The following is a 24597-nucleotide window of genomic DNA, read 5'->3' as shown; positions in this document are numbered from 1 at the left end:
ATTCAAGTACTTTTTCCACCCTCATAAACAGAAAAATCTAAAACCCAAGCTTATTTCTCCTTATTTCTTTTGGCAGAAATGGAAAATAGCTCCTTACCTAACCCCATGTGCTACCTTACCTGCTTCTTCCCAGATGTGAAGGCCATGTGGAGCCCACGACTCCTCTCCCTGCAGGGGTGAACATGCAGACTTAGCCACACACTCACACTTTCTCTCCAGACATTCCCAGTTGCTTTGAGTCTGTGCAAAGAAAGGTTCTGTTTTCTGGTTTGTTGAATACTATTTTTTCTATTTTCTTTTGGAATCAACTTCTGTAGGCCCTCTAATCATCTCTTAAGGTATCCAATGAAAAAGGAACCAACTGTCTGGAAGGCTTGATGGATGCTACTTTTCTTAAATGCTGTTATCTTTTATTCCAGCACGCTGTCTTCTTAGCAGGTGCCAGACAAGCCAGCTGTGTAAAAATAAGCCCAGTGTTCTTTGGCAATAGAGCCAAGAGTGGCCCAGTCCAGCCAGGTTTTAGAGAGAATCAGTAGAGAGCTTGGGATGGTGTGAATGTATTGAAATAAGAAGCTCTGCTTTCTGCTGTGTCATTTTGGCATACTGATAACATGCCTGACCCACTGTAGGATGAGAATTTTTAAAGGAAAAGCCACCCACTGGGAGAGGTATATCATGGAGGGAGCTGAAAGACTGGGCAGGGAGCCTGGCAGGGAGAGCCCCCATGGGCCCCTGGCTGGAGTTGGCTGTGGGAGGGAGATGAGGTCAAGTCTGGTTCTGTGGTGGGGCCAGAATAGATCGGATGAGAAATGGCTGTGGGATGACCAGATGGGGGTGGAGAGGTGGAGAGAACCTGCTNTAACTGCAGATCTGGATCTGCTTATGCAACTGCAGCTGCCACTTTGAGTTCTTCTATTTTGTAGGTCAAAGCTGATTATTCACTGCTGAGTCAGCAGAATATCCCTAGCCACCAGGCAGTAAAAAAAAGAATATATTTTACATTCTAATTAAATGAAAAGCCTTTCTCCCTTCTCCAGAGCAGGAGGAAGGACTTAAGAAAGGGGGGGAACAGGAGGTGTTGAAACTTGGCTTTGATGCCTTCTTCTGTGATGTCCTTGAGTGTCTCTCTTTTCTTTCTTTGTCTTTTTACTACTTTATAAATGACTATATTCTCTTGGTAAAAGATTCAAGTAATTATATAAAGATAGTCTACTGTGAAAGCTTCCCCTTATCATCACAAGTCTCCCCTGCCCAGTAGCTGTGCTAACAGTGGATAGGTATCCTTCCAATTCTAAATAAAATGCATCTCTGCAGGTAAGTGTCTGGAAATATAGAGAAACATACTGACAGGTTATTTCTGCAGCTTGCTCCTTTTATCATTTAGCTATATCTTTCAGCTATTGCCTGAGTTTCTAGTTATAAGCAAAGTGGTCCCAGTGATGCTGAAGGCGCATCAGGCGTTCTGGGGTCCCCCATTTGTGCTTCTTGCTTCCTAACTCTGGATTTTCTTTTGGGATCTGTCTCCCTCTCCTTGGGACTGGGCCACCTTTCACTCAAGCAGCTCCTGGCCTCCTTCCTCTCTTTGGGGGCTAGAGCCATGTCCAGGAGGTAAAGTAGAATTTTTTCTTCTCACTCAAGTACCTTTCCCCCATGAATGCCTGTACTAAAAAAATCTCCTTCTCCTTTCTCACCCTGAGGGGACAAGAGTGCCCTGCATGCATTTCACAAGTAAAAAATGCTTCTTATCTTGTTTTCTATCTTTCCACTGAGATTCCTAAGAAGCTAGTTTTTTAGGGCTTCAAATTTCTCCTTCTGCTTCTCTTTCCCTCCTCCTCCTCCTCTTCCTTCTTTTTCATCTTTTCCTCTTTCTCCTTTTTCTTCTTCCTTGAGCATCTTGAAAGAGAAAGGACTTTACTATTTGTATAACTTTTAACTCTGAGTTGCTCTGCAATTCCTCTATGGAAAGTTCCAGGTCCTTGATGCAGGATGCTATGATAGATAACACGTGTATTGTTTTGCAAGTCTCTTGCAAATTAATCCCTTGACATCAGACGGTTCTAGTCTTTCCTAATTTCTATCCCTTAGTTTCGGCTCATTTTCCTTTGAGGTTTCTTTGACATTCTCTAACCCCAAATTTATATCTATGCACTAAACCTGTTGCCTCAGATGCCTGGACAGCTTTGCTTTCTTGCCCTCCTTAATTCCCAAAGTTCTCTGGGTGTCTCATAATCTTTGTATATATGAATCCAGAAAAACACAGACTGCCCAGATTTAATCAGTGTATGTCCCAAGTTGTCTTCTTTCCCCATACATCTTCTAGGTAGCTAGTATTTAAAATCTAAGTACAGTTGACCCTTGAACAGTGGAGGGGTTAGGGATGCTGATTGAGAATCCACATATAATTTTTGACTCCCCAAAAACTTAACTACGCCTAGCCTACTGACTGGAAAGTTTATCAATAATATAAACAGCCAATTAACACATATTTTGTATGTTGTATGTATTATCTATATACTGTATTCTTACAATAAAGTAAGCCAAAGAAAGACATTAAGAAAATCATAAGGAAGAGAAAATACATTTATAGTGCTGTGCTGTAACAAATCCACATTTTAGTGGGCCTGTGATATTAAACCCATATTGTTCAAGGGTCACCTGTATAATTTTTTATTCAGTTGTCAATTTGACTAAAATCTCATTTTTCATTTTTATGATTCATAGAGACTAAAATTATTTTGTAAGTGGCTTTCCTAGGAAAAAAGAAAGAAACTGCAAATCTATCAGTTAATCACTATATTGAGCTCCAACATTGAGAGGTGATAAGGCTTTATTTATAGATTCTGGGAAGAGATTAAAGGCTAATAAAGACATTGGTGTACAAACAAATAATTACAATACAACGTAGTGACAAAAGTGTGTGCAACACAAAGAAATGCCCTTCAAAGTTGTGAGAGGAATGCTAGGTAAGGTTCCCAGATTGAGCTAAATCTAAAAAGGTTAAGTAGGTGGGCTCCAGGTAGGCATGAAATAGAACACTCAGGTAGAGGGAAGGGTGCAGGAAAGACTTTGAGTCAAGAGAGAAATGACATGGGTCTCCTGGGTGTCTCAGTCAGTTAAGCGTTCGACTTCGGCTCAGGTCATGATCTCACGGTTCGTGGCTTCAAGCCCCGCACCGGGCTCTGTGCTTACAGCTAGCTAGGAGCCTGGAGCCTGTTTCAGATTCTGTGTCTCCCTCTCTCTCTGATCCTCCCCTGCTCACTCTGTTCTCTCAGAAATAAATAAAACATTAAAAAATTTAAAAAAAAAGAGAGAAATGACGTGTTGGAGATAAGCAAGTACGTTTGTGTGGATGGAGCCCAGGAGAGTGATAGGAGATGAGGTTGAACAGGAGAGAAGGGGCCAGACCTTGAAGGATCCTGTATACAGGAGAAAACAGGCTTCATCCAAGGCATGGGGAACCACTGAAGGATTTTGAGCAGATGAGTAACATGATTAGGCTCACATCTGAGTGAAAACTGTGACACTTGAAGCAAAAAACAAGCTAGCAGGCTAAACATTTGTCCAGAGCAGAGAAGTCCTGGCCTGAAATAAAAATAAAGTTACAAGGTGACAAAAACCAGAAAGATTTAGGAGTAGAGTCAGCTGGATGGACATGGTGATTGACTACTAAGAGTGTGGCAATGTAGTTTATCTAGGACAAATCAAAATGAAATGTTTCAACTATCTAGTGTTTGTGATGAGCAGTCACAATGTGTTCTCTCTTGCTGCCTTCCACCACCTCCGCAAAGCCCTGGGGAGCACTGAGCAGGTCTTTGGTTGGAAGTCTTCCTCAGGATGGTTACCCCAGGTTGTTGCTCAAAAGTCTGCTGTAGAGCAATACAACTTAGAAAGAGGTTGGGACTCTTGGGAAGCATTATATAAACAAGAATCTCAACACTTTGTTCATTCAACGAAGATTTATCAAGTGCCCATGATGTGCTAGATACTGTTTGGGGCACTGGAGATACAACAGTAAACCAAAAAACCTCATTCTCATTTGCAGCAGCAGCAGGAAATTAAGACTGAATGGGCATATATTGAGTTCACTTGTGTGTCTTCTAGGTACCACAGAGGATACAGAATCATTCAATTATTGTCAAATATCTGAGTGTCTGTTCTGCTCCAGGCACTGTGTTAGATGTGAGGATACTTAGTTCCTGTATGAAGGAACCCACAGTCCAATGGATGATTTTGACAAAGACATAAGGAATTTGCATTCTAAGTAGTAAGTTCCCCAAGAGGATAACATCCAGGCAGAGCTAGATATAACAGAAATGGGAGTAGAGGCACCTGGGTGGCTCAGTCAGTTAAGTATCCAACTACGGTTCAAGTCATGATCTCGCGGTTCATGAGTTTGAGCCCCACATAGGACTCTGTGCTCACAGCCAAGAGCTTGGAGTTTGCTTCAGATTCTGTGTGTCCCTCTCTCTCTGCCCCTTCCCCAACCACATTCTGTCTCTCTCAAAAATAAACATCAAAAAATTAAAAACAAAAAGAAATGGGAGTAGGGACTGTGGTTGAGGAAAATCTGGGAGAAAATTACATGTAAATTGAGGAAAGACCAGTTGGAGATAACTAGGCAGTATTCAGCATGGAGAGAAAAGTGGAATGGGCTGGGACAGGGAGACTGTGATAGCAGGAAGGATTAACATGTGCCAAGGTCTAGGGACAGGAAAGAACATGGCCCCTTAGGGGAACTTCAGGTTGTTCAGTATAGCCACAGCATAGACTAAGAGGTAGGAAATGTAGATAGACATGAAGACTCAGCCATGGAAGGGCCTTCTGGGCCATGCCAGAGAGATAGGGCTTTATCCTAGGGGCATTGGGACAGCATTAAAGGGTTTCAGAGGATTGACATGATCATATTTACATTTTAGAAAACTCATGGCTGCAAGGGTAAAGGATAAATTGGAGAGGGGAATAAGATCAGAGGCAAGAAGACCAGTTACAATGTGGTTACAGGAATCCACGACAGAGATGACAATGGTGTGAATCAGGGATAGAGCTGTGGGGGTATACAGAAATAGATGTGTTTGGCATTCACAAGGTAGAATTTACAGGACCTGGTGACTATGGTGATTTGGGAGTCAAGGGTGGCACATTCTCATTGGAACGCAGGTGAAATAAATTGAGGATAACACGGGATCATATATTAATGCCTTGTCATTGGTGTGGTTCATACTCTGTTGAGTTGGCCTGTCTGTCTCTGCAACCCTTCCCATTCACTCTCCAATACTCATGATCTGTTGCTGGGAGCTGAGGAAGGCATTCCATGTGCTTTTGGACTCTATGCCTATAAGGGCAGAGTAAACACATGTCATTTCACTTTCTCCCTGCCCTATAAGACCTCTGGAGTATCCCGTGTACCTATTGCCCTGGGAGTGAATGTATCCTTATCGTAACATTTCTAGAAGAGTGACCCAATCTTGAGCTCTAATAAGAACAACTGCTGGTAAGTGCTTTATAGTTTATATATCATAGAAAGCAATTACAAATATCACAGCAAATTCTAGAGTTTTATGGAGGTCTTCTTACCTAGAGATCCATTGATGTTGGACACTTCTGTCCATTAATCTAAACCCAGTTCCGTTCTCAAATCAGTTTGTCTTCTTTTTAGCTTCAGTATGCTTCAATTCCTGCTCCAGATCACTTTTTTTTTTTAAATTTTTTAATGTTTATTCATTTTTGAGAGACAGAGAGAGATAGAATGTGAGCACGGGTTGGGCAGAGAGAGAGAGGGAGACAGAATCTGAAGTAGGCTCCAAGCTCTGAACTGTCAGCACAGAGCCCGATGCGGGGCTGGAACCCACAAACCGCGAGATCATGACCTGAGCCAAAGTCAGACACTTAAATGACTGAGCCACCCAGGTGTCCCCACATCTCTTTGTCTTTCCTGGCCTTGCATAGTGTCTCTCTTCTAGTCTCCAGCTTTCACTCTCAGACTGGGGTTTGCTATTCAGAGGGTCCAAACAGCTCAAGTCCTAGAAATGGGGAATGAGGAACTTGTTCCTGGGAATGTGTCCAGCCGTACTTGGGAGAATAATGAATGGGATTGAGGCTTCCTAAAACATGGAGTTTTCTAGTAGTTCAGTTTCCACTAGGATGAAAACAACTTGCTAACTTTCTCAAACCAGCCTAGAAGATTAAATTCTCCTCTGGCCTTTTGTTGCTGACTTTGTTTTTCCCAGAGGAGCCAGAGCCTGTGGCTTATGAAGTTCACCCATTAATTGTATCTGGTGAATTTTTAAGACCTAATGTGATACCCCAAATTTGTATCACATACCCAAGAGTAAAAAACTAGAAGACTATTGGGAGTGGCGCCTAGTGTTACGGGGAGCTATGGGGGAAAGATGAGAGGGAAGATTTGTTTTGAGAGTTTAGCAAGTTGGAGTACTACCTGCCATTGTAATAGGGTTATAACTGAACCAGTCCTGAGAATTTTGCAGTATGGGTCCATGCTTATAAGCTTCAGTGACACTAACAGAGCCCACAAGTGTTCTAGTCCTAGAAACAACCAGACCTCCCAGGACCCACTCTTTCTTCCAAGGCTGAAGGTGATGGAAAGTGAGGCTAGTTCTCTTGAGCTCTGTGCAGACCCCACAGAACCCACCCCATTCCCTTTGCTGTGCTGTCTGGAAGGCATCTGACCTGAAAATTGGGCCGTGAGATAACAAGAATTTTTCAGGCCAGTGCTGGGACAATAATGAGTACGTTTAAAATGGAGCTCCCAGAGGTAGCATGGTGCACTAGGTTTGTCTCCTCTGCTTTCCATTTTTCTCTCCACCTACTCCACCCCACCCCACCCTAGCTCAGGAGCCACGTTTAGCTCATGCTGAAGAGAGAACTACTCAGCTCTTGGAAAATGCTGAGCTGGGAGTTTGGGCTTCTTGGCTAAGCTAAGTACCAGATGGTGATTCAGCAGAAACTCCAGGTCTAGCAACTGGCACAGAGGGGTCAGGATGAGAAGGAAGGGGAAGAGAGAGCCAGGGAAGGGGGTTGGGCAGTATGGGGGGTGGGGACCTTAGCTGGAAGAATGCTTCCAGATGAAAAGGGCTGGAGAAGGACAAAATGTTACTGTAACATGGTGCAAGATCTGTTTCACAGCCCCACTGTGGACCTTACAGAAGCTGGGATCAAAGCTTAGTTTATAGGAAAGGGCTGCTTTAATTGATTTTGGATTGCTGTTGCTTTGTTTTGATGTTTATGTCTTTCATCAGTCAAGTTCCTGTATACTTACCATAATACCAGCCTTTGTTTTAGATAGGCAACATCATGAGACTTTATAATGCAGCTCCTCACCCTGTGTGAAAAATGTCTCGCCCTGGGTGAACAGGGAAGGATTCTAGGAAGCTGGCTGTGTCTCTCCACTTATACCCGTTTCCCCCATAAGTCTCTCTGAAGACTCAGAGAAGGAAAGATAGTTCAGGCTGGCCCGTGTGGGCAAACCTGGAACCTTATCAGAGCCTTGGGTTGTGTTTGTTAGAACTCAAACAGGGCTCTGTTTTTTTTCCTATCAGTGTCTTTTGGCAGCTGGCACTGCTAACCTCCTAGTTCTGGAAATGGCTGAGGTTAGGCAAGCCAAGCTGAAGCAGCCTCTCCACAATTAGAAACACGTGCCCAGATCCTTCCAAGAGCAGGACGGGGAGAAGTAGCCAAGGAATCCTGTCCAGCCTATCACAGAGCCCAGTGTCACCACACCCCCTCCGAGGGGCTGGGTGCTCACATGCTCGCTGTTCCAGACTGGGCACTGGAGAGCTGATCTGAGGGGCATCACCTTGCGCCTTTTGCTCCAGGTCTGGAGGGAGGGAGTCAGGGGGAGGTGGCAGAGCATGGCGGAAGGCAGAAGGAGAAGTGTGTGCCCCAGCAAAAGGTGAGACTAAGAAACCAATGCTTCTGGCAGGCCTATGACCCAGGTGAAATTTATGGCCATTTCAGAGGGCTAGGAGCTCCATCCCGGAAAGGTGCTTATTTTGAAGCTCTGGAGAGGAACAGGGTGTTCTGATTTCTACAAAGTGGCGTCACAGCTTCCCGTTTCAGCAGCTGTTTGCTTGGTGCCTTATATCTTTTTTCTGTCCTGGCCTTCTCTCTCTATGCTGCATCTCTCGGGCTCTTTCTCCCTTACTCATAACGATGTGTACTGTTCCTCCTCTTCCTTCCTCCCCACTGTTGTTTCTCAGCCTGGCTCTTTCCCTCTCTTCTTCATCACCTGTCTTTATGGACTTTGGCATGTCTGGGCATGTTCCCCCACGTTCTACTGCCTGTTTTCTCTTATCTGAAAAGATGGAGAGACCTAGTTCTGCAAGTGCTAAAGGAAAATAAGTTGGTCCAAGCTGCCTCCAGCCCATTCCTGAGAAAGGTATGAGACAGCAAGACCAAGAAATCCTAAAAAAGTTCCCAGAGTTCAAGAGAACAAGTGATGGTGACATTAACAAGGGGCCAGAGAAGGTGATACAAAGGCAGAGAATCAAGACTGCCAGTGGGAAATAATTTTCTAAAGCTCTAGGAGCAATGAAGGCTACTCTCTTAGTTTCTGAGGAGTAGCCATCTTAGTCTTCCCTTTTTGCCACATTGGCATCTTACTTCCTGCTAGCCTGAAAGCAGACTAGCTAGTATCTTCAGGTGACTGACTCGGAGTGGCACTTCAGCAATGATCTTGGGTACCATTGACAGGAGGAGGGGAGAGAGAGAATGTGGGAATGGGCAAAGGGAACACAGGGCAATGTGTATATGATTGAAGAAAGGCTGATGTAGTGGGAGAATAAGCAACTGAGAATTGTGGGGCAGGAGGACATTAGCTGGGGTCTTACTCCACTCGTGTATAAAATGATGTTCTGAGTCCCTCAGGTTAATTCCTGGCTCTGATTGCTCATGAGGCTAGAAATGTGCCTCTGAATAGTAGGGCAAAAGCCTCAAACATTTCCCTCCAGTTTGGGAGCTGTCTACAAGGAGAGCCCCAACTAGTTCATTATTCTGAGCACTGTTTCTTTTTCTTTTTCTTTTCCTTTTTTTTAGAGAGAGAGTGCAAGTAGGGGAGAGGGACAAAGGGGGAGAGAGAAAGAGAGAGAGAGAGAGAGAGAGAGAATCTTAAGCAGGCTCCATGCTCAGTGTAGAACCAGACGACGACACGGGGCTCGATCCCACCACCCTGGGCCACAATCAAGAGTTGGAGGCTCAACCAACTGAGCCACCCACATGCCCCCTGAGCTCTGTTCCAGGGGCACCTGGGTGGCTCAGTTGATTAAGCATCAGACTTCAGCTCAGGTCATGATCTCATGATTCATAGGTTCAAGCCCCACATTGTGCTCTCTGCTCTCAGCACAGAGCCCGCTTTGGATCTTCTGTCCCCCACTACTGCCCCTACCCCACTGTCTCTCTCTCTCTCAAAAATAAATAAATGTTAAAAAAAAAAAACTTAGTGGGGGAACACCTGGGTGGCTCAGTTGGTTAAGCATCCGACTTCAGCTCAGGTCATGATGTCACAGTTTGTGAGTTCAAGCCCTGCATTGGACTATGTGCTGACAGCTCAGAGCCTGGAGCCTGCTTCAAATTCTATGTCTCCCTCTCTTTCCCCCACCCTCACCCCCACTTTCACTCTCTCTCTCTCTCAAAAATAAATAAATGTTAAAAAAAAAAAAACTTAGTGGGGGAACACCTGGGTGGCTCAGTTGGTTAAGCATCCGACTTCAGCTCAGGTCATGATGTCACAGTTTGTGAGTTCAAGCCCTGCATTGGACTATGTGCTGACAGCTCAGAGCCTGGAGCCTGCTTCAAATTCTATGTCTCCCTCTCTTTCCCCCACCCTCACCCCCACTTTCACTCTGTCTCTCTCTCAAAAATAAACATTAAAAAAATCTTTTTAATCAGTCCAGCCCCCTATCCAAATATCCTCATCCTGGCTTTCACCTCATTACACCCGAATGCTGTGGTACATGGAGCAGAAGCTGGCTTAACAAAAGGAATGAGATTGGTTTGGGGTCCATGTGGGAAGGTGTTCACTTGGCTTTTGATGAAGACATAAAATGACCCTTTGCCTGCCCAACTCAACAAGAGAGCAGAGTCCTGTGTCCAGAAGCAAGGAAGTACCTGGCCTGTGCTGGCTACATTAAAACCATTGCCACCATCCCCTAGTCCATGCTTAACATTTTCTAAATGGAGATTTATTTATTTTATGCTTGCAAGTCACTGATGCTCTGTTTAAAATGGACTGGAGAGATTAATTTTAAATTATCTTTTTTACCTATAATCTGTAATTTATGCATCTAAGGCAAAGTTTCCCAAAACATGTTGTTCCTGTTCTTCCCTTCTAAACTTGTAATCCTTTAACCTCACCTCCCCTTCTGGGAGGTTGGATTGGGTTGACTCCACCTGGGAAAGTCCCAGAGCAGTCTCTGTCAGGGCACTTTCAGTGTTGTCCACTGCAAGATAGTGCACATTGTGGCCACTCTACCCTTTGACTTGAGGAAGGAACCCAGTCTCAGGACACTTGAGCTCATCTCTTGGCTTTCCATCTTGACTTCTTCTATGACCTGTGATTATAGCCTCTGGTCAGTTAAATTAGGAGACCAATAAAATGATGGGGGCAGAGAACAAAGGAACCATGTCTGTGAGCATTCCAGTGCTATACTCACCTTGTAAGAAGTTTAGGATTCTTGGGCTTCCATTTGTATGTATATATGAGTTGCGTGTTGTATATATATCTGAGTTGGGCCTGAAGTTACATGGAATATGGAGGAGACTGGACAAGAACCTGGGATTGCATGAAGGAGGGATACTAAGAATGTCTTTTGCCCCAAATTTTTGTGAGATGAAAATCACAGCTAGAGTTATTGGAGGGTGAGCCATATAGAATTCTACAGTATAGAATTATAAAGGGAAGGAACAGGAGGCAGTAAGTCTTTAGCTATAGGATCCTGGGGGTGTAGAAGAGTTGGGATGCTGTCATGTGGTGTGGAAATTTGCCAGCTAGGTCAGCACATGGTTGACTTCACTTTCACTGCCCACTTCTAGAGGGCCCCATCTCTTTCCTCCACTGGTGTTCTGGAAGGTCTGTGGACAGGCACTCCTTTGGGGTCTTGGGTATGCTGCCTGGTTACTCTTTAAAAGTTTTGCTCTTTCAAGGTATGCCACCTGCTTTCTAGTCTTTCTGTATGGTGCCTGGCCCTGTATTAGCTTTCTATTGCTGCTACAAGAAATTATCACAAACTTAGTGACTTAAAACTATACAGATTTGATGTCTTATACTTCTGGAGGTCAGAAATCCTAAACTCAAAGTGTCAACACAACTGTGTTCTTTCTAGAGCTCTGGGGACAGTTGTTTGCGTGCCTTTTCCAGCTTCTAGAGACTCCCTACATTTTTTGGTTCATGGCCTCCTCTTCCATCTTCAAAGCCAGCAGCATGGCTTCTTCAGATCTTTCTTTCTTCCTCTCTGACCTCTGTTTCTGACAACATGTCTCTTTTCCTAACTCTGACCCTCCTGCATTCCTCTTATAAGGACTCTTGTGACTACATTACACTCATTCAGATAATCCTAGATGATCTCCCCATCTGAAGATCCTTAATTTAATCACATTTGAAATTTTTCTTTTGCCATATAAGTAACATACTAACAATATTAGGATGTTGACATTTCTGGAATGCCAATTTCTCTGCCTACCACTGGCCCCATGAGTTTTGATGTCAAAATCAGAGGGGGAAAGTGAAAGAGAAGCTTCTGTGACTCCCCAAGGGATCAGAGTCTGAGGATCAGGGCTGAGATGGGGCTCAGCCTTCTCTGCAGGAAACAGGAGCTTGCCAACCCTCTCTACAGTGGACATTGCCCAGGTCAGTGACAGGATCTGCATTGTCATCGATCTGAGAACTCTACATCCTCTGCCAGTCTTAACAGTTTTCTCATGGGCAGGAAGCACTGAGCCCACCTCTCCTATCTGTCAGTTAAGAGGCCCTGGGCTCTGAGCAGGTCACAAGATTGCTGGGGTACCTAGGTGGCTTAGTCAGTTAAACATCTGACTCTTGATTTTGGCTCAGGCTATGATCTCACAGTTCATGGGATTGAGCCCTGTGTTGGGTTCCACACTGATAGTGCAGAGTGTGCTTGGGATTCTCTCTCTACCTCTCTCTCTGCCCTTCCCCTGCTCACATACTCTCTCTCAAAATAAATAAGTAAACTTAAAAGAAAAAAAAAGATTGCTGGGTTCTGAATCCCCTATTCCTGCCTATCTTATTTTTTGTATCCCTCCTGTCCCTTGACATTAAGGTGTCACTTTGTCACCTTTTCCAACTTGGCAGAGTAAGTAACCAAGCTCTGACTTAAACATCTTCTTAAAGTATCATCTTCTTGATAGCCCTTTTTGTTTGTGTTTGTTTGTTTTTTTTGTTTGTTTACCCAGCAAACAGAAAGGAAACAAGACAGAGGAGAAAATGCCTGAGAAATACTGATAAGCCCAAGATTCCATTGGGGTTTCTAGAGAAGCAGCAACTACCTCACAGGCAGATTACAATGGACAAGAACAAAACTCTTATGCCTTCTTATTTATTTTATCCAGCTGGGCCAAAATTATAAAATTCTTCTTTTTGTTAGGGTCTCCCTCCTATAGGAAGCATCTCTGATTCCCCTAGGCTGAGTTAGGGACTCCTCATGGACACCCACTGGCTTCCATGAAGAGCTCTGCTACCACCACATTGTGGAATGATCATTGTTGTATGATCATCTTTTAGCTCACCCAACTTCCCCCCATGCTCTCAACTTCCTGAGGGCAGGGACTTGTGTCTTACTTATAACTCCCCTAGGCACTCTACCAGAGTGCTTAGAACATGTAGGCCCTTTATAGGTGATGTTTGGATGGATGGATGGATGGATGGATGGATGGATGGATGGATGGAGAGATGGATAGAAGAAAACCCTCACATTCCGAGCTATAGTGGCCACTGGTCCCCATCTACATGTGGCTCCCCTGAGGTCACTGTCTCTCAAGCATGCAAAATGCAGGGTCTGGCTGAGAAGAGAGAGGGGCCATAGTCATCAACAACATAAAGGGGTTCTGGATAGCAGACAAGTAGATACAGGATGCCTGAGCAGGGCAGGGGCTTGGCAAGTGCCGACAGTGTTGCCTCCACTCACTGACCTTTTCTCTCTGGTTGGAGGCTCAAGTTTCAGCCTGCTGTGAGGAAAGGTGTCCTGTGGTAGCAGGAGACTCAAAGTGCCCCCTTTCCCCTCAGTCACATGCTGTGATCACCCAACTTCAGGGTAAAAGGTCAGATATAGGGCCTGCAGCCATTGTTCTAAGGAGATTAGTGTCACCCGGCAACCTGTCTCTCTACCTCATTCTCAGGATTTCTCCTTTTATTTCTGAAAGATCCCTGTAAAGGTAAAAGGTTAAATATTAGTCAAGGGCTGGGTTCTTGTGAAATTTTGGAGATAAGCTCAGGTGGGACAGAAGACACCCACAGCAAGTTTATTTGACAAATTATCCCTTCCTTCAAACATCTCCCATCCCCCAGCACTATTGTGGAGCTGACTGTTTGAAGGAATCTTTCTGGCTACCTTGACAAGGTCCCCTCCTAGGGAGATTCTTTTGTGTTTTCTATACCAGCCCACCAGGAGGGGACCACATTCCCCCCCAACCTGCTGGGGGAGAGGAGCTTCTGTGAGTTGTCCTGCTCATCTCTTATTTCCCTCCAAGTACTTTCCTGTGTCCTCTCCACCATGCCCTCTCCTCCCCTTTGGCAGAGGATAATTTTCTTTTCTGTGATCATAATCTGGTTCCTTAATCTGTAATCCTTACCTATCCCTGAGCCTCATGGGTATTGTGTCCTAATCTTCTTTTCATGTATCAGGCTCTTTTTATCCTTAAGTCCTTGCTTGTGTCTGCCTGAATTCCTAGGGCCTGGGGGAGGCAGGGCAGCCTTGTACTTAGCAAGCCTCAGGGCCCTGAGGAGACAGATCACAGGCCTCAGTGCTTAGAGTGATTTGGGTTGGATTGTCACCAGGCATGTGATCCTGAAATCCTTTTTGAATTGAGTAAGATAAACCAAATGTGTGTGTTTATCAGAATGTCTCAGTCCATCTGGAACATTCGAGTATTTACAAGATGTTCTCCCTGTTCAGGCAGTTAAAATCCTTCCTCTGACAACATGTTTTGGTTCTCCTTATATGACACCATCTTGGATAACAGCTCCTCCATGAAGAGTCAAGAGTTTCTACTCTTGAAGTCAAGTTTCCTGTTGCTCTTTTGGTTCTGTGTAACCATCTGAGGATCATGTCTCCTTTTGATGAGATTCCTGGGGAGCAGGGGAGATTCTGTGCATTGTAGAATGTATAGACTGAGATGAGATTGCAGGTCTAATGATGTGGGGCATTTTCTTTATCCAAGTATTAAATATTTGTTGAGCACCTGCTGTTTGCAGGCACTAATGATCCCCTGGGATTAAAAGCATGAAAAGTCACAGTCCCTGCCTTCCTGGTCTACATGGAGAGAGAGAAAAAAAAACAAATCATTATAATACAAAGAAGTAGATGCTAAAACTAAATATAAAGAAAGTGGTCTTGGGGCACCTAGGTGGCTTAGTCGGTTAAGCGTCCGACTTTCACTTAGGTCATGATCTCGCGGTTCGTGGGTTCGAGCCCCACGTCGGGCTCTGTGCTGACTGCCAGCTCAGAGCCTGGAGCCTATTTCAGAGGCCGTAGCTCCCTCTCTCTCTGACCCTCCCCTGCTCACGCTGTCTCTCTCTCTCTCTCTCCTAGAAATAAATAATAAAAATATTAAAAAAAAAAAAAAAGAAAGAAAGTGGTCTGGGGATAGAGAGGAAGGGCAAACTTTGTTCCTTGTCTATAAAATGCAGCTGGTGTACCTTACCTTGTAGTCACGTTGTCAGGAATAAGTAAAACAATAAAGACTCACAGAATAAGTGACATCTGAGCTGGATCTTGAAAGATGAGAAGGAGCTTGCCAGATAGAAGAGGTGCAGGGAAAAAGGTTACAGGCAGATAATAACATCAGGTCCTTACCCTTGCTGAAATGCTCTCAGAATCAAGTAAGGTTGGAAAATTTTTGAAAAGTAAAAGTGCAGTTTAAGGATCAGGTATTGATATAACTTGATCAGCTGTTCAAGTGAAGTCAGAGGCTTGGCCAGAGCTTGAGAAGGGATCTGGTGGGTTTTTGTGTTTTTTTAATAATTTATTTAGTTAGTTAGCATGTAGTGCAACAATGATTCAGGAAAAGATTCCTTAACGCCCCTTTTCCATTTAGTCCATCCCCCCCACACACAACCCTTCCAGCAACCCTCAATTTGTTCTCTGTATTTAAGAGTCTTTTGCGTTTTGTCCCCATCCCTGTTTTTATATTATTTTTGCTTCCCTTCCCTTATGTTCATCTGTTTTGTATCTTAAAATCCTCATATGAGTGAAGTCATATGATATTTGTCTTTCTCTAACTGACTAGTTTCACTTAGCATAATACCCTCTAGTTCCATCCACTTAGTTGCAAATGAGATCTGGTGCTTTTACATGTATGACTTGTACCTTTGGAGGACTACAGGGCATCCTGGTCACTATTTCAGAGGAAGGGGAAACAAGAGGATTTTAACTTGCCTTTGATCTCAAGCTCTTCCCAAGCAGGTATGAGTCCTGTTCCTATGGCACAGGCTCCCCAGGTTGCTTGGTAAGTGTGTTGGTAGGATTCAGCCTCTCAACTCTCTTCCAGCCCTTGTATGGAAAGTACAATGAAATACCACTACACACCTATTAAAATAGCCAAACTTTTGGAGCTGACAATACCAAACACTGAAAGGATGCAGAGCAACAAGAACTCATCCACATTGCTGGTGGGAATGCTAACTGATATAGCCACTTTGGAAAGCAGTTTGGCTGTTTTCTTATAAAGTTAAACACATTCAGGGGCATTTGGGTCGCTCAATCTGTAGAGCATGCTACTCTTGATCTCAGGATTTTTGAGTTTGAGCTCCACACTGGGTGTAGAGATTACTTTAAAAAATAAAATAAAATCTTTGAAGTGCCTGGGTGGCTCAGTCACTTAAGCATCCAACTCTTGGTTTCTGCCCCGGTCATGATCTCACAGGTTCATGAGTTCGAGCCCCACATCTGATTCTGCACTGCCCTTGGGATTCTCTATCTCCCTCTCTCTCTCTGCCCCTCCCTTGCTTGTGCTCTCTCTGTCTCAAAATTTAAAAAAAAAATTAAGTTTACTTAATAATAAAATCTTTAAGAAAATAAAAAATAATAGTTAGGGGTGCCTGAGTGGCCTAGTCAGTTAGGCATCTGACTCTTGACTTCAGCTCAAAGTATGATCTCATGGTTTGTGGGTTTGAGCATTATGTCGGGCTCTACGCTGACAGTGCAGAGCCTGCTTGGGATTCTCTCTCTCCTCTCCCTTGCCCATGTCTCAAAATAAATAAATAAACTTTAAAAATAATAATAAAATTAAATATATATTTACTTTATGACTCAAAATCTCACTCCTGGTAGAACAATGAAAACTCTTCTCAGAGACATCTACAATCCACTTAAAGACTTCTGTGCAAGTGTTTATGGTAGCTTTCTTCATCATAGCCCCAAATTGGGAACAACCCAGATGTCCATCAGCCAGTGAATAGAAAACTAATACATAAAATGGAGTCCCAGCTGACAGTAAAAGGCCCAGACTATTGATATACACAGCCATACATGAATGGATCTCAAAAGCACAACGTAAAATGAAAAAGCCAGACACAAAAGCCTATATATTATATGATTCTGTTCACGGGACATGCTAGAAAAGGCAAAACTTTAAGGGAGGAAACCAAATTAATGGTTGCCAGAGGTAGGGGAAAGGGATTGACCTCAAAGGAGCGCAGTGTACAAGAAAGAGCACTTTTTAAAGTGTTGAAAATGTTCTATATAAAGAGTGTAGGAGTGGAGCACCTGGGTGGCTCAGTCGGTTAAGTGTCCAACTTCGGCTCAGGTCATGATCTCGTAGTTTGGGGTTTGAGACCCACAGTGGGAGCTGTGCTGACAGCTCTGAGCCTGGAGTCTGTTTCAGATTTTGTGTCTCCCTCTCTCTCTGACCCTCCTCAACTCATGCTCTGTCTCTGTCTCATAAATAAATACACATTAAAGAGTGTGTAAGTGATTAAATGATGAAATATGTTTGTCGAATCTTATCAAACTGTACACTTAGAAAAAGGAATTTCATTCTATGTAAATTATACCTCAGGTAACAAAAGGTTCCCCTAACTTCTATTACCCCAAAATCAGGCTGAGGAAGATGACATTCAGGATCTACCAACTGCTCAGGGCTCCCCGTGAACATACAGCGACCTGAAAACAAAGCCCACACTTGCACCCTGGTCAGATGCTGATTTTCCCCAAAACCAGTGCCCAAACTGCTTCTGGCTTCCAGCCCTGGGCAGGGCATGCTCTGACCAAGCTGTAATTTGTGGCACATAATCCCCATTTCTAACCCATTAACCTAGCCAAGGTTTCTGGACACTGGCTGAGCTTCAGGGAAATTTGGCTTGCCTGTTACAATCCCATCATCAGGAGCATTTCTGCTTCTGTGCAGAGGGCCTCATTAATATCCCTGAGGGTATGTTTGGGGATCTGTCATTTCAGTGCTCCTCACATGGGTCAACTGTGCCAGTGTTCGTTGGGCCACCCGGGTTCAAGACATTTTCACAGCTGGGAAGCTCCTGGCCCTGGCCCTGATCATCGTCATGGGAATTGTACAGATCTGCAAAGGTGAGTATCACCTGAACATCAGGGCCCCACCCAACTGTCCACCCCTTGCATGTACCTACCCCCTCACACTGTCTTTGAACATGTGCACACCCTGAGATTTCCCAGTTCTGACCTTGAATGACTTTTCTTCTTCACTTGCTTGACAAAGGGGAAAAGAAACCATTCTTCCTGGGGTGGTTGGAAATTGAACATGCCCCACCTGGTTTGCAGAAGTCAGTTCTCCCCCGCTGACCTCATGGCTCCAGCATAGCTACGTAAAGACCCCAGATCTCTGGACTTCTATTGCCCTCTTGCTCCAGCCATAGGGAAGCTCCCTGCATCGTATATTGTACGTTGTCCATATCTTGAAATGAGGAATGGAGGAGATTTTTACACATTTCAAATTACTCATAATCTCTACAAGAGAGAGCTCAACATTCCTGGGGCCCCTGCCAACATTCCCCGCTGGATTTGGTCCTTTCCAAGCCTGAGTCTGTATGTGGTTTCCACGGGAACCATGGCACCACTAGGCTCTGCCCAGTGTCACTGCCTCCTGGAGAAAGTCAGATGACAAACAGAAAGACCTCCCATCTGCCTACAAGCTCTAAAGGCCATGTGGGGTGCCTGGATATTTACTCCAGGAAACTAATTATTTCAACCAGTTATGTTAAGTTCTTTAGCAGGTTATACTGTTTAAAGAAATCACTGTGCATACTTACCTGGCAGGGGAGATACCATGATCATAAAGGTGGTGTTCCCAGGACAAGGCTTATCCGTTGTACTCCGGATGTGCTGACCCTTGCAGTTTCTCCAAATGTGAGAAACGTGACTGTATAATTTGTGGTAGTGGGGATTATGCTCATGCTTTCTTCTAAAAGAAAGAAAAAAATCACTGTGCTGTCTTTTCAGAAATAATAAGTCCCTCCTATTCTGGCCCCAATGCTTTCTTCTGATCACTGTAAATCTTATTTCCTGCCCAAATGCTGGATTACAGATGAATAAGTAAATATGGGCAGTTAATCTATGTCTCATTACAATGTCATCAGCAACCTTTCTTGAGGGCCCACTGTGTTCAAGACACTGTGCTAAGGGTTGAGAAGGCAGTAGAAAATCTCTTTGCTGAAGGACCTTGTCCTCAGGGAATCCATAACCATGAAGAGGGATACCTCTTAGAAAGACACACACCTTAGAAAGAGAGAGAAGGTTATTGACAAAGAAAGAGTGAGCATGGACTAATATGGCATTATAGAAGTTTATATGTGAGTGTTTGTTGTTCTTCATGCTTTGTGAAAACTTTGTGGAGGGAGAGCCTCACAGCTCACTAGGTACAGAGAACCCAGTCCTTATTAAAGTTACGCACTTAGAAAGCAAAACTTCGTATGCTTTCTAATGACAACTTCTAGATACTGGGTGCTTCTCAGCAGCAAGCATTGTACTTTAATCCCTAACAATCCCCCTGGATTATCTTTTTGGTTTAAATCAAGCCTGAGGCTGGTGAGCAGTAGCTACACACCCACACTGTATGTTCTGTGAATACTAGCTCTCTTGAATTTGGATACTGGTTATTTTTTATAGAGTGTAAATCAAGTTTTATATTCTATAATGCAAACAGGTACCTATCTGTTTCTAAATAAAACTGTACATTTGTAAAAAAAAAAATAGATATAGATATATCTTAGATATAAAGGAAGGTGGTCAGGAGACTGCCATTGGCCCTAATCCTATACCTCCAGATCTCAACAAACCAGCCCCCCACCTCCCCACCTGCCCCAGACTTACCCTGCCCTAACCAGTGACCTCCCCTGGACTTTCCTTCCAAGTAAACTTGCCTTTTAAAAGAACATTGAGAACTGTGCTTTGAACCTGAATGCCCATTTGGACTCCTGGTTACCAGGTTCTGGGGAAGTCCTAGATCTCTATTTCCCTGCTCCTTTTGGTCCCACTTCTCCAATGTGTAGGGTTAACTGGAGACAGGACAAAGAGCTAGACCATCACTGCAGGGAGGGGCAGAGACAGGACTAGGCAGGCTAAGGGTTGTCAGGCCTCTGGTTTGTCTCTCTGAGCAGCCTCCTTCCCCTTGTGTCTACAGGAGAGTATTTCTGGCTGGAGCCAAAGAATGCATTTGAGAATTTCCAAGAACCCAACATCGGCCTCATCGCACTGGCTTTCCTTCAAGGCTCCTTTGCCTACGGAGGCTGGAACTTTCTTAATTACGTGACTGAGGAACTTGTTGATCCCTACAAGTGAGTTGAAATAGCCCAGCTCTTCCCAAATCCCTCTAAAGGCCATGGCACCTGCTACTAGTAAAAGAGAGCCAGGTGTCCCCTGGCTACTTCTCCACCTCCAGTCCCCATCTGACCGTGACTTGCTCTATTCTGAAGAAAGAGTTATTTGCCAAGAACTTTAACCATTTGCCATACACCCTGCCAGGAAAAGAAAAATGATGCCATGACTGTCCCAGAGCAGATTAAAAGCTGAAAACAGGGCTGAGATAGCACCACTGCCTTAGAGGATGAAATAGCCCTGAGAGGCTTCCTGATATCTTATTTACCTGTCTTGGTACAGGAGGGTCTTTGTGTCTTGAGGCAGGGGAGAGAGGTACATCATGGAGATTCCAGTAAGGAAAGAATCAACAGGTGTGGAGCAGATTCCCAGCCTATGCTATTTCATTTCTTTTAAATTGTACTGCCCATATTGAGACAAAATCTGCACACACACACATACACACCCCCAAGGGAGGAGGGAGCATCACAGAAGGCTGCAAAGTCAGCTGCATGCAGAAAGACAAGAGGCACTCCCCAGACCCCATCACAAGGCAGGTGGTCCCAGGTGCCAGGCCTTCCCCCTCTCACCTCCTCTCCCTCTACAGGAACCTTCCCAGAGCCATCTTCATCTCCATCCCACTGGTCACATTTGTGTATGTCTTTGCCAATGTCGCTTATGTCACTGCAATGTCCCCCCAGGAGCTGCTGGCATCAAACGCAGTCGCTGTGGTAAGAAATAAAACTCACAGTCCTTCAAACCAGGAATGTTGACATAGACCTGTTTGATTAGCCCACTCACTTTTCCCTGATCAATGGATTTGTGGAATTGGAAGTCAGCCCAAGTACTCAGGACAGAAACCACATCTTCAAGTGCCCAGGAGCAAACTGATGGCTGTGTTGCACCTACAACAGCAAAAACGACAGAGCTGACTAGTTGGCCACAGACACTGTATGGCCTGAAAAGCCAAGTTACTTACTATCTGACCCTTTATAGAAGAAGTTTGCTAACTCCTGATCTGGGGCACTTTGAATTCTAAATGTGATGATTGTATAAAGGAGGCAGGCTCCTCCTCAGAAAGATATAATCTAGCTTGAGACAACACCATTTCTCTCTGCCTTCATTTCTTCCTCTGAAAATCCCTCATCAGGGAAAAGTGTGTGCCTGTAAATAGTCAGAAAGTGGGAATGGTTTGTGCTTTTTGGGGAAAGAGATCATGTAGATCCACGGCACTGTGGTCTTTGATATCCAGGAAGACCTGGGAGCCATGCTGCTCCCTCACCTGTCTTCACCTGGGCCCAGATGGCTACCCTGCCAAACTGTCATCACATGGCTTATCTCAGAAGACTATAAAGAAAGAAGCCCTTCAGCGGTAGCCTGTTTCCATGACCTCCAGTCTAACCCTCCAGCAGGACATCTACTCTAAACAACCTCTCCCCCATAATGTGCTAGAAATTGAATGTGTACTTGGCTCATAGAACATAGAAAAGGCTAGTCCCCTGAAATTTTCTATTCTTTTAATATATGAAGACTAGTCTATGGCTTCACTGCCTTTTCTTTCTTAGCCTATATAGTTGCTTGTTCTTACAATTTTTCTCTTCTTAGCATATTAGTTCTATGAATTTAGAAATTCTCATCCTATCGATTAGGATCCATTTCTATTTTACAGATGGGAAAACTGAGGCTCAAAAATTAAGGATCTTGCTCAAAGTCTCATAGCTCCAAACTCTTGGGGGCCTGACTCACTAGTGTATAATACACATGAGGCCTGGATTCACACAGCTGGCTTCTAGTCCTGGCCCTCCACTTTCTGGGTTTGTGATCTCACTTTGTGCCTTAGTTTCCTCATTCATAAGACAAGGAAAACAAATTTTAGCACATCATCATTGTTTTGTTGTTGTTGTTGTTGTGATTATTATTATTATTACCACCATCCACTGTCTCCTTCAGTTAATAGCCCAAAACACTGATTAAATCTACACTGTATGGTGATTGCCGTGGGAAGGGAAGTGGCGGTGCAGTACAGGAGGGACCTGGGGCACTCAACCCTCCCCTAAAGGACCCTAGTCAGAGAGACACAGCAAGGGTAGAGATGGGAGGGAGTATTGCCAGCAGTGATGTACAAGTGGAAGGTTGTGATCTCACCTTTTCTGCTCACCCCCTTGTTTTCTCTCCCAGACTTTTGGAGAGAAGCTCCTAGGGGTCATGGCCTGGATCATGCCCATTTCTGTTGCCCTGTCCACATTTGGAGGAGTCAATGGGTCTCTCTTCACTTCTTCCCGGTGAGTGTTGTCCAGGCCTTTCCTGGACCAGGGGCCACTCTGCTGTGCACATTGCTCTGTGTATATGTGAGGGGATTGTCTCTGTCAGCAGGAGTCTGTGTGGGCACCTGGGTGGTGACCTTGTAAGGGGTGATTGCTCACATAAGGGTGGATGTGTGTTAGCTTGGACGCAGAGGGGTGTGTGCTGCTCACGTGGTTACCTGCAATGTGTGTGACTTCACATGTAGTGGCGAGAAGCCCCATCCCACCTCATTTCAGTAGGAGCCCAGGGCTGAGGAGGTCCCGGGATGCCTGATGCAGTCCTAGGTCTGAGCACTGTGATTAGCAACAGGACAGTGTCTCAGCTGCAGCTGCAGCCCAGAGCCCCTTCACTACTTGACTGGAAACAGGCTATGCTGGCTAGAAAGGAACCCCACTCTACAAGGGAACAGGAGGAACATGGGCTTGGGGCTTCTGGGCTGGCCTCTCCTGAAAGTTCTGGGACCAACCTGCAGGTGGGATGGATCATCTCAGAGTGCCCTGTGGCCTCTCCCTGCTTAACAGACATGTGGCTGCGGGTGGCCTTCTCTTGGCTGCTCAGGAGACTAGGGCAAAGGATGTGAAGTAAGAGAAATGCAGAAGAGCTGAAGGAAAGCATTTGTCCAGACCCATGCCCTGAGCTCCTGAATTCTCAGGGAAGCCAGAAGCTCAAATGGGTCCAGGAATCCCTAGCTCCTGCTTCTATACCTCTAGGAATCTGGCCCCTCCTCAGTATCTCTTCTTGCTATCTCCAGAATGGGCTGTTGAGACAAGCAGATGCTGGGTGGTTTCCATTGGTGTGGTTCAAAGGGTTCTCCCAGTTTTCTTAGAAAGTTCCCTGCCCCCAGGGCACAGTCTACTGAAAAGATACAATAAAAGTGGTGAGTCCTTGGGTTTTTTTAGCTGCTTCCAAAGGCACGTATCACATCAGGGAGAAATTCTCATGAAATGTCAAAGGAGTGCCATGTTTTCAAGACACAGGGCAAGAAAGAGGGAGTGTAGGTATCCTCTGTACCCCAGGACCCTATGAGACTCACCCACAGCAACCTCGTGTGCATGTTACACAGGAGCAGTGGCCACCTGGAGGCCTCAACCGAGGGCGAGCAGTGGAAGAGCAGTGACCCATGAGGCTCTCTGGGATCTATTGGAAGAGAATGACTGGCTACAGTCACTTTAGAGTGGGGTTTGTCCCTCAGGCAGGCCAAACAGCGGTCTGCATGCATGTGGTATAGCTGTGTGTGCATGCAGGACACGGTGACCCTGGTGTGTGAGGGCTCTGATTCGGAGGCACAGCTCACCCACCAGGCCTCCTCTCCTCATCTTTCCAGTTCCTTCCTTCTTTCCTCCTACTTCCCTCCTCTCTCTTATTCTTTTGTGTTTGGTGTATGGAGAGAATGATCCTTCCTGAGGAATAGGCGTGTGTGTGGCGTGTGTCATGCTTAATGTCATTGTCTCTTCTGTTGTCAGCTAGCTGGGCAAGACTTGTCTCTTGTGAACTTGACTCTTGCAAATGCTGTTGGATCTGGACAGTTACACTTGGTCCTGGCTGCACGTGGAGGAGGGATGTGAATGCGGGGTCCTGGCTATGTGCATGATGAGGCCCACAGAGCACCTGTGGCTGAGTTGGGTGCATGAGGCTGTACCATAGAGGGGCGATATTGTGTTGCTGCATGAAACTAGTGACAGTGGCCTAGGTAGTTGATGATGGCAACTGATGGTGATGCACATGGGTACTTGGAACCATAATGGACTCCCACACTTCTGCCAAACTGCTGCTGTTAGTCCATCCCCCTCACACACAAATTACAATGTAAATGACAGTTTTTTTCAGAACACCTAGTGCTGCCTCTGTCCTTTCTGTCCCCCTTCTTCCTACCTGGTAAGTGCTTCTTTCTCCCCACAAAATTCTAGAGAAAAGAAAAAGCTAATCCACATTAATATGTAAATAACTTCCAACAGCTTCTTGTATTCTTTTCTCTCTGAAAAGGGATGGAGAAGAAGGGTTGCCTTATGTTAAAATTTCTCTTTTTAAAAATTAACTTTTAGGGTACCTTTGTGGATCAGTTGGTTAAGTGTCCGACTTCGCTCAGGTCATGTGAATTTGAGGCCCTCATAGGGCTTTCTCTCTCAGCACAGAGTCCTCTTCAGATTCTCTGTTCCCCACTCCCTCTGTCCCTACCCCACTCATGCTATCTATCTCTCTCTCTCTCAAAAATAAACATTAAAAATGTTTTTAATAATAAATAAACATTTTTAATTGACTTTTAGGAGCACATGGGTGGCTC

At 44.8% G+C, this 24597-nt stretch overlaps 1 protein-coding gene and 1 non-coding gene across 4 annotated transcripts in view; both read left to right on the top strand.

Moving 5' to 3' along the window:
- SLC7A8 (solute carrier family 7 member 8) overlaps positions 1-24597 on the top strand; it is a 52051-nt gene that overhangs the window by 18931 nt on the left and 8523 nt on the right. For all 3 annotated transcript variants that reach the window (XM_077770404.1, XM_077770402.1, XM_077770403.1), the window contains 4 exons: positions 17646-17771; positions 19840-19993; positions 20620-20743; positions 22191-22294. In XM_077770404.1, coding sequence (XP_077626530.1) covers positions 17646-17771; positions 19840-19993; positions 20620-20743; positions 22191-22294 — 508 coding nt within the window. The remainder of the gene's footprint in view (positions 1-17645; positions 17772-19839; positions 19994-20619; positions 20744-22190; positions 22295-24597) is intronic.
- LOC144236808 (U1 spliceosomal RNA) lies at positions 18462-18622 on the top strand. The gene has a single exon (XR_013336657.1). It is a non-coding gene; the product is annotated as a U1 spliceosomal RNA (small nuclear RNA).

This window comes from Crocuta crocuta, unplaced genomic scaffold (assembly GCF_008692635.1).
Source record: "Crocuta crocuta isolate KB4526 unplaced genomic scaffold, BGI_CrCroc_1.0 scaffold175, whole genome shotgun sequence".
In the NCBI taxonomy this organism is placed as follows: Eukaryota; Metazoa; Chordata; class Mammalia; order Carnivora; family Hyaenidae; genus Crocuta; species Crocuta crocuta.
Note: the sequence above shows the minus strand (reverse complement) of the source record. Positions and strands in the feature narration are given on the sequence as shown.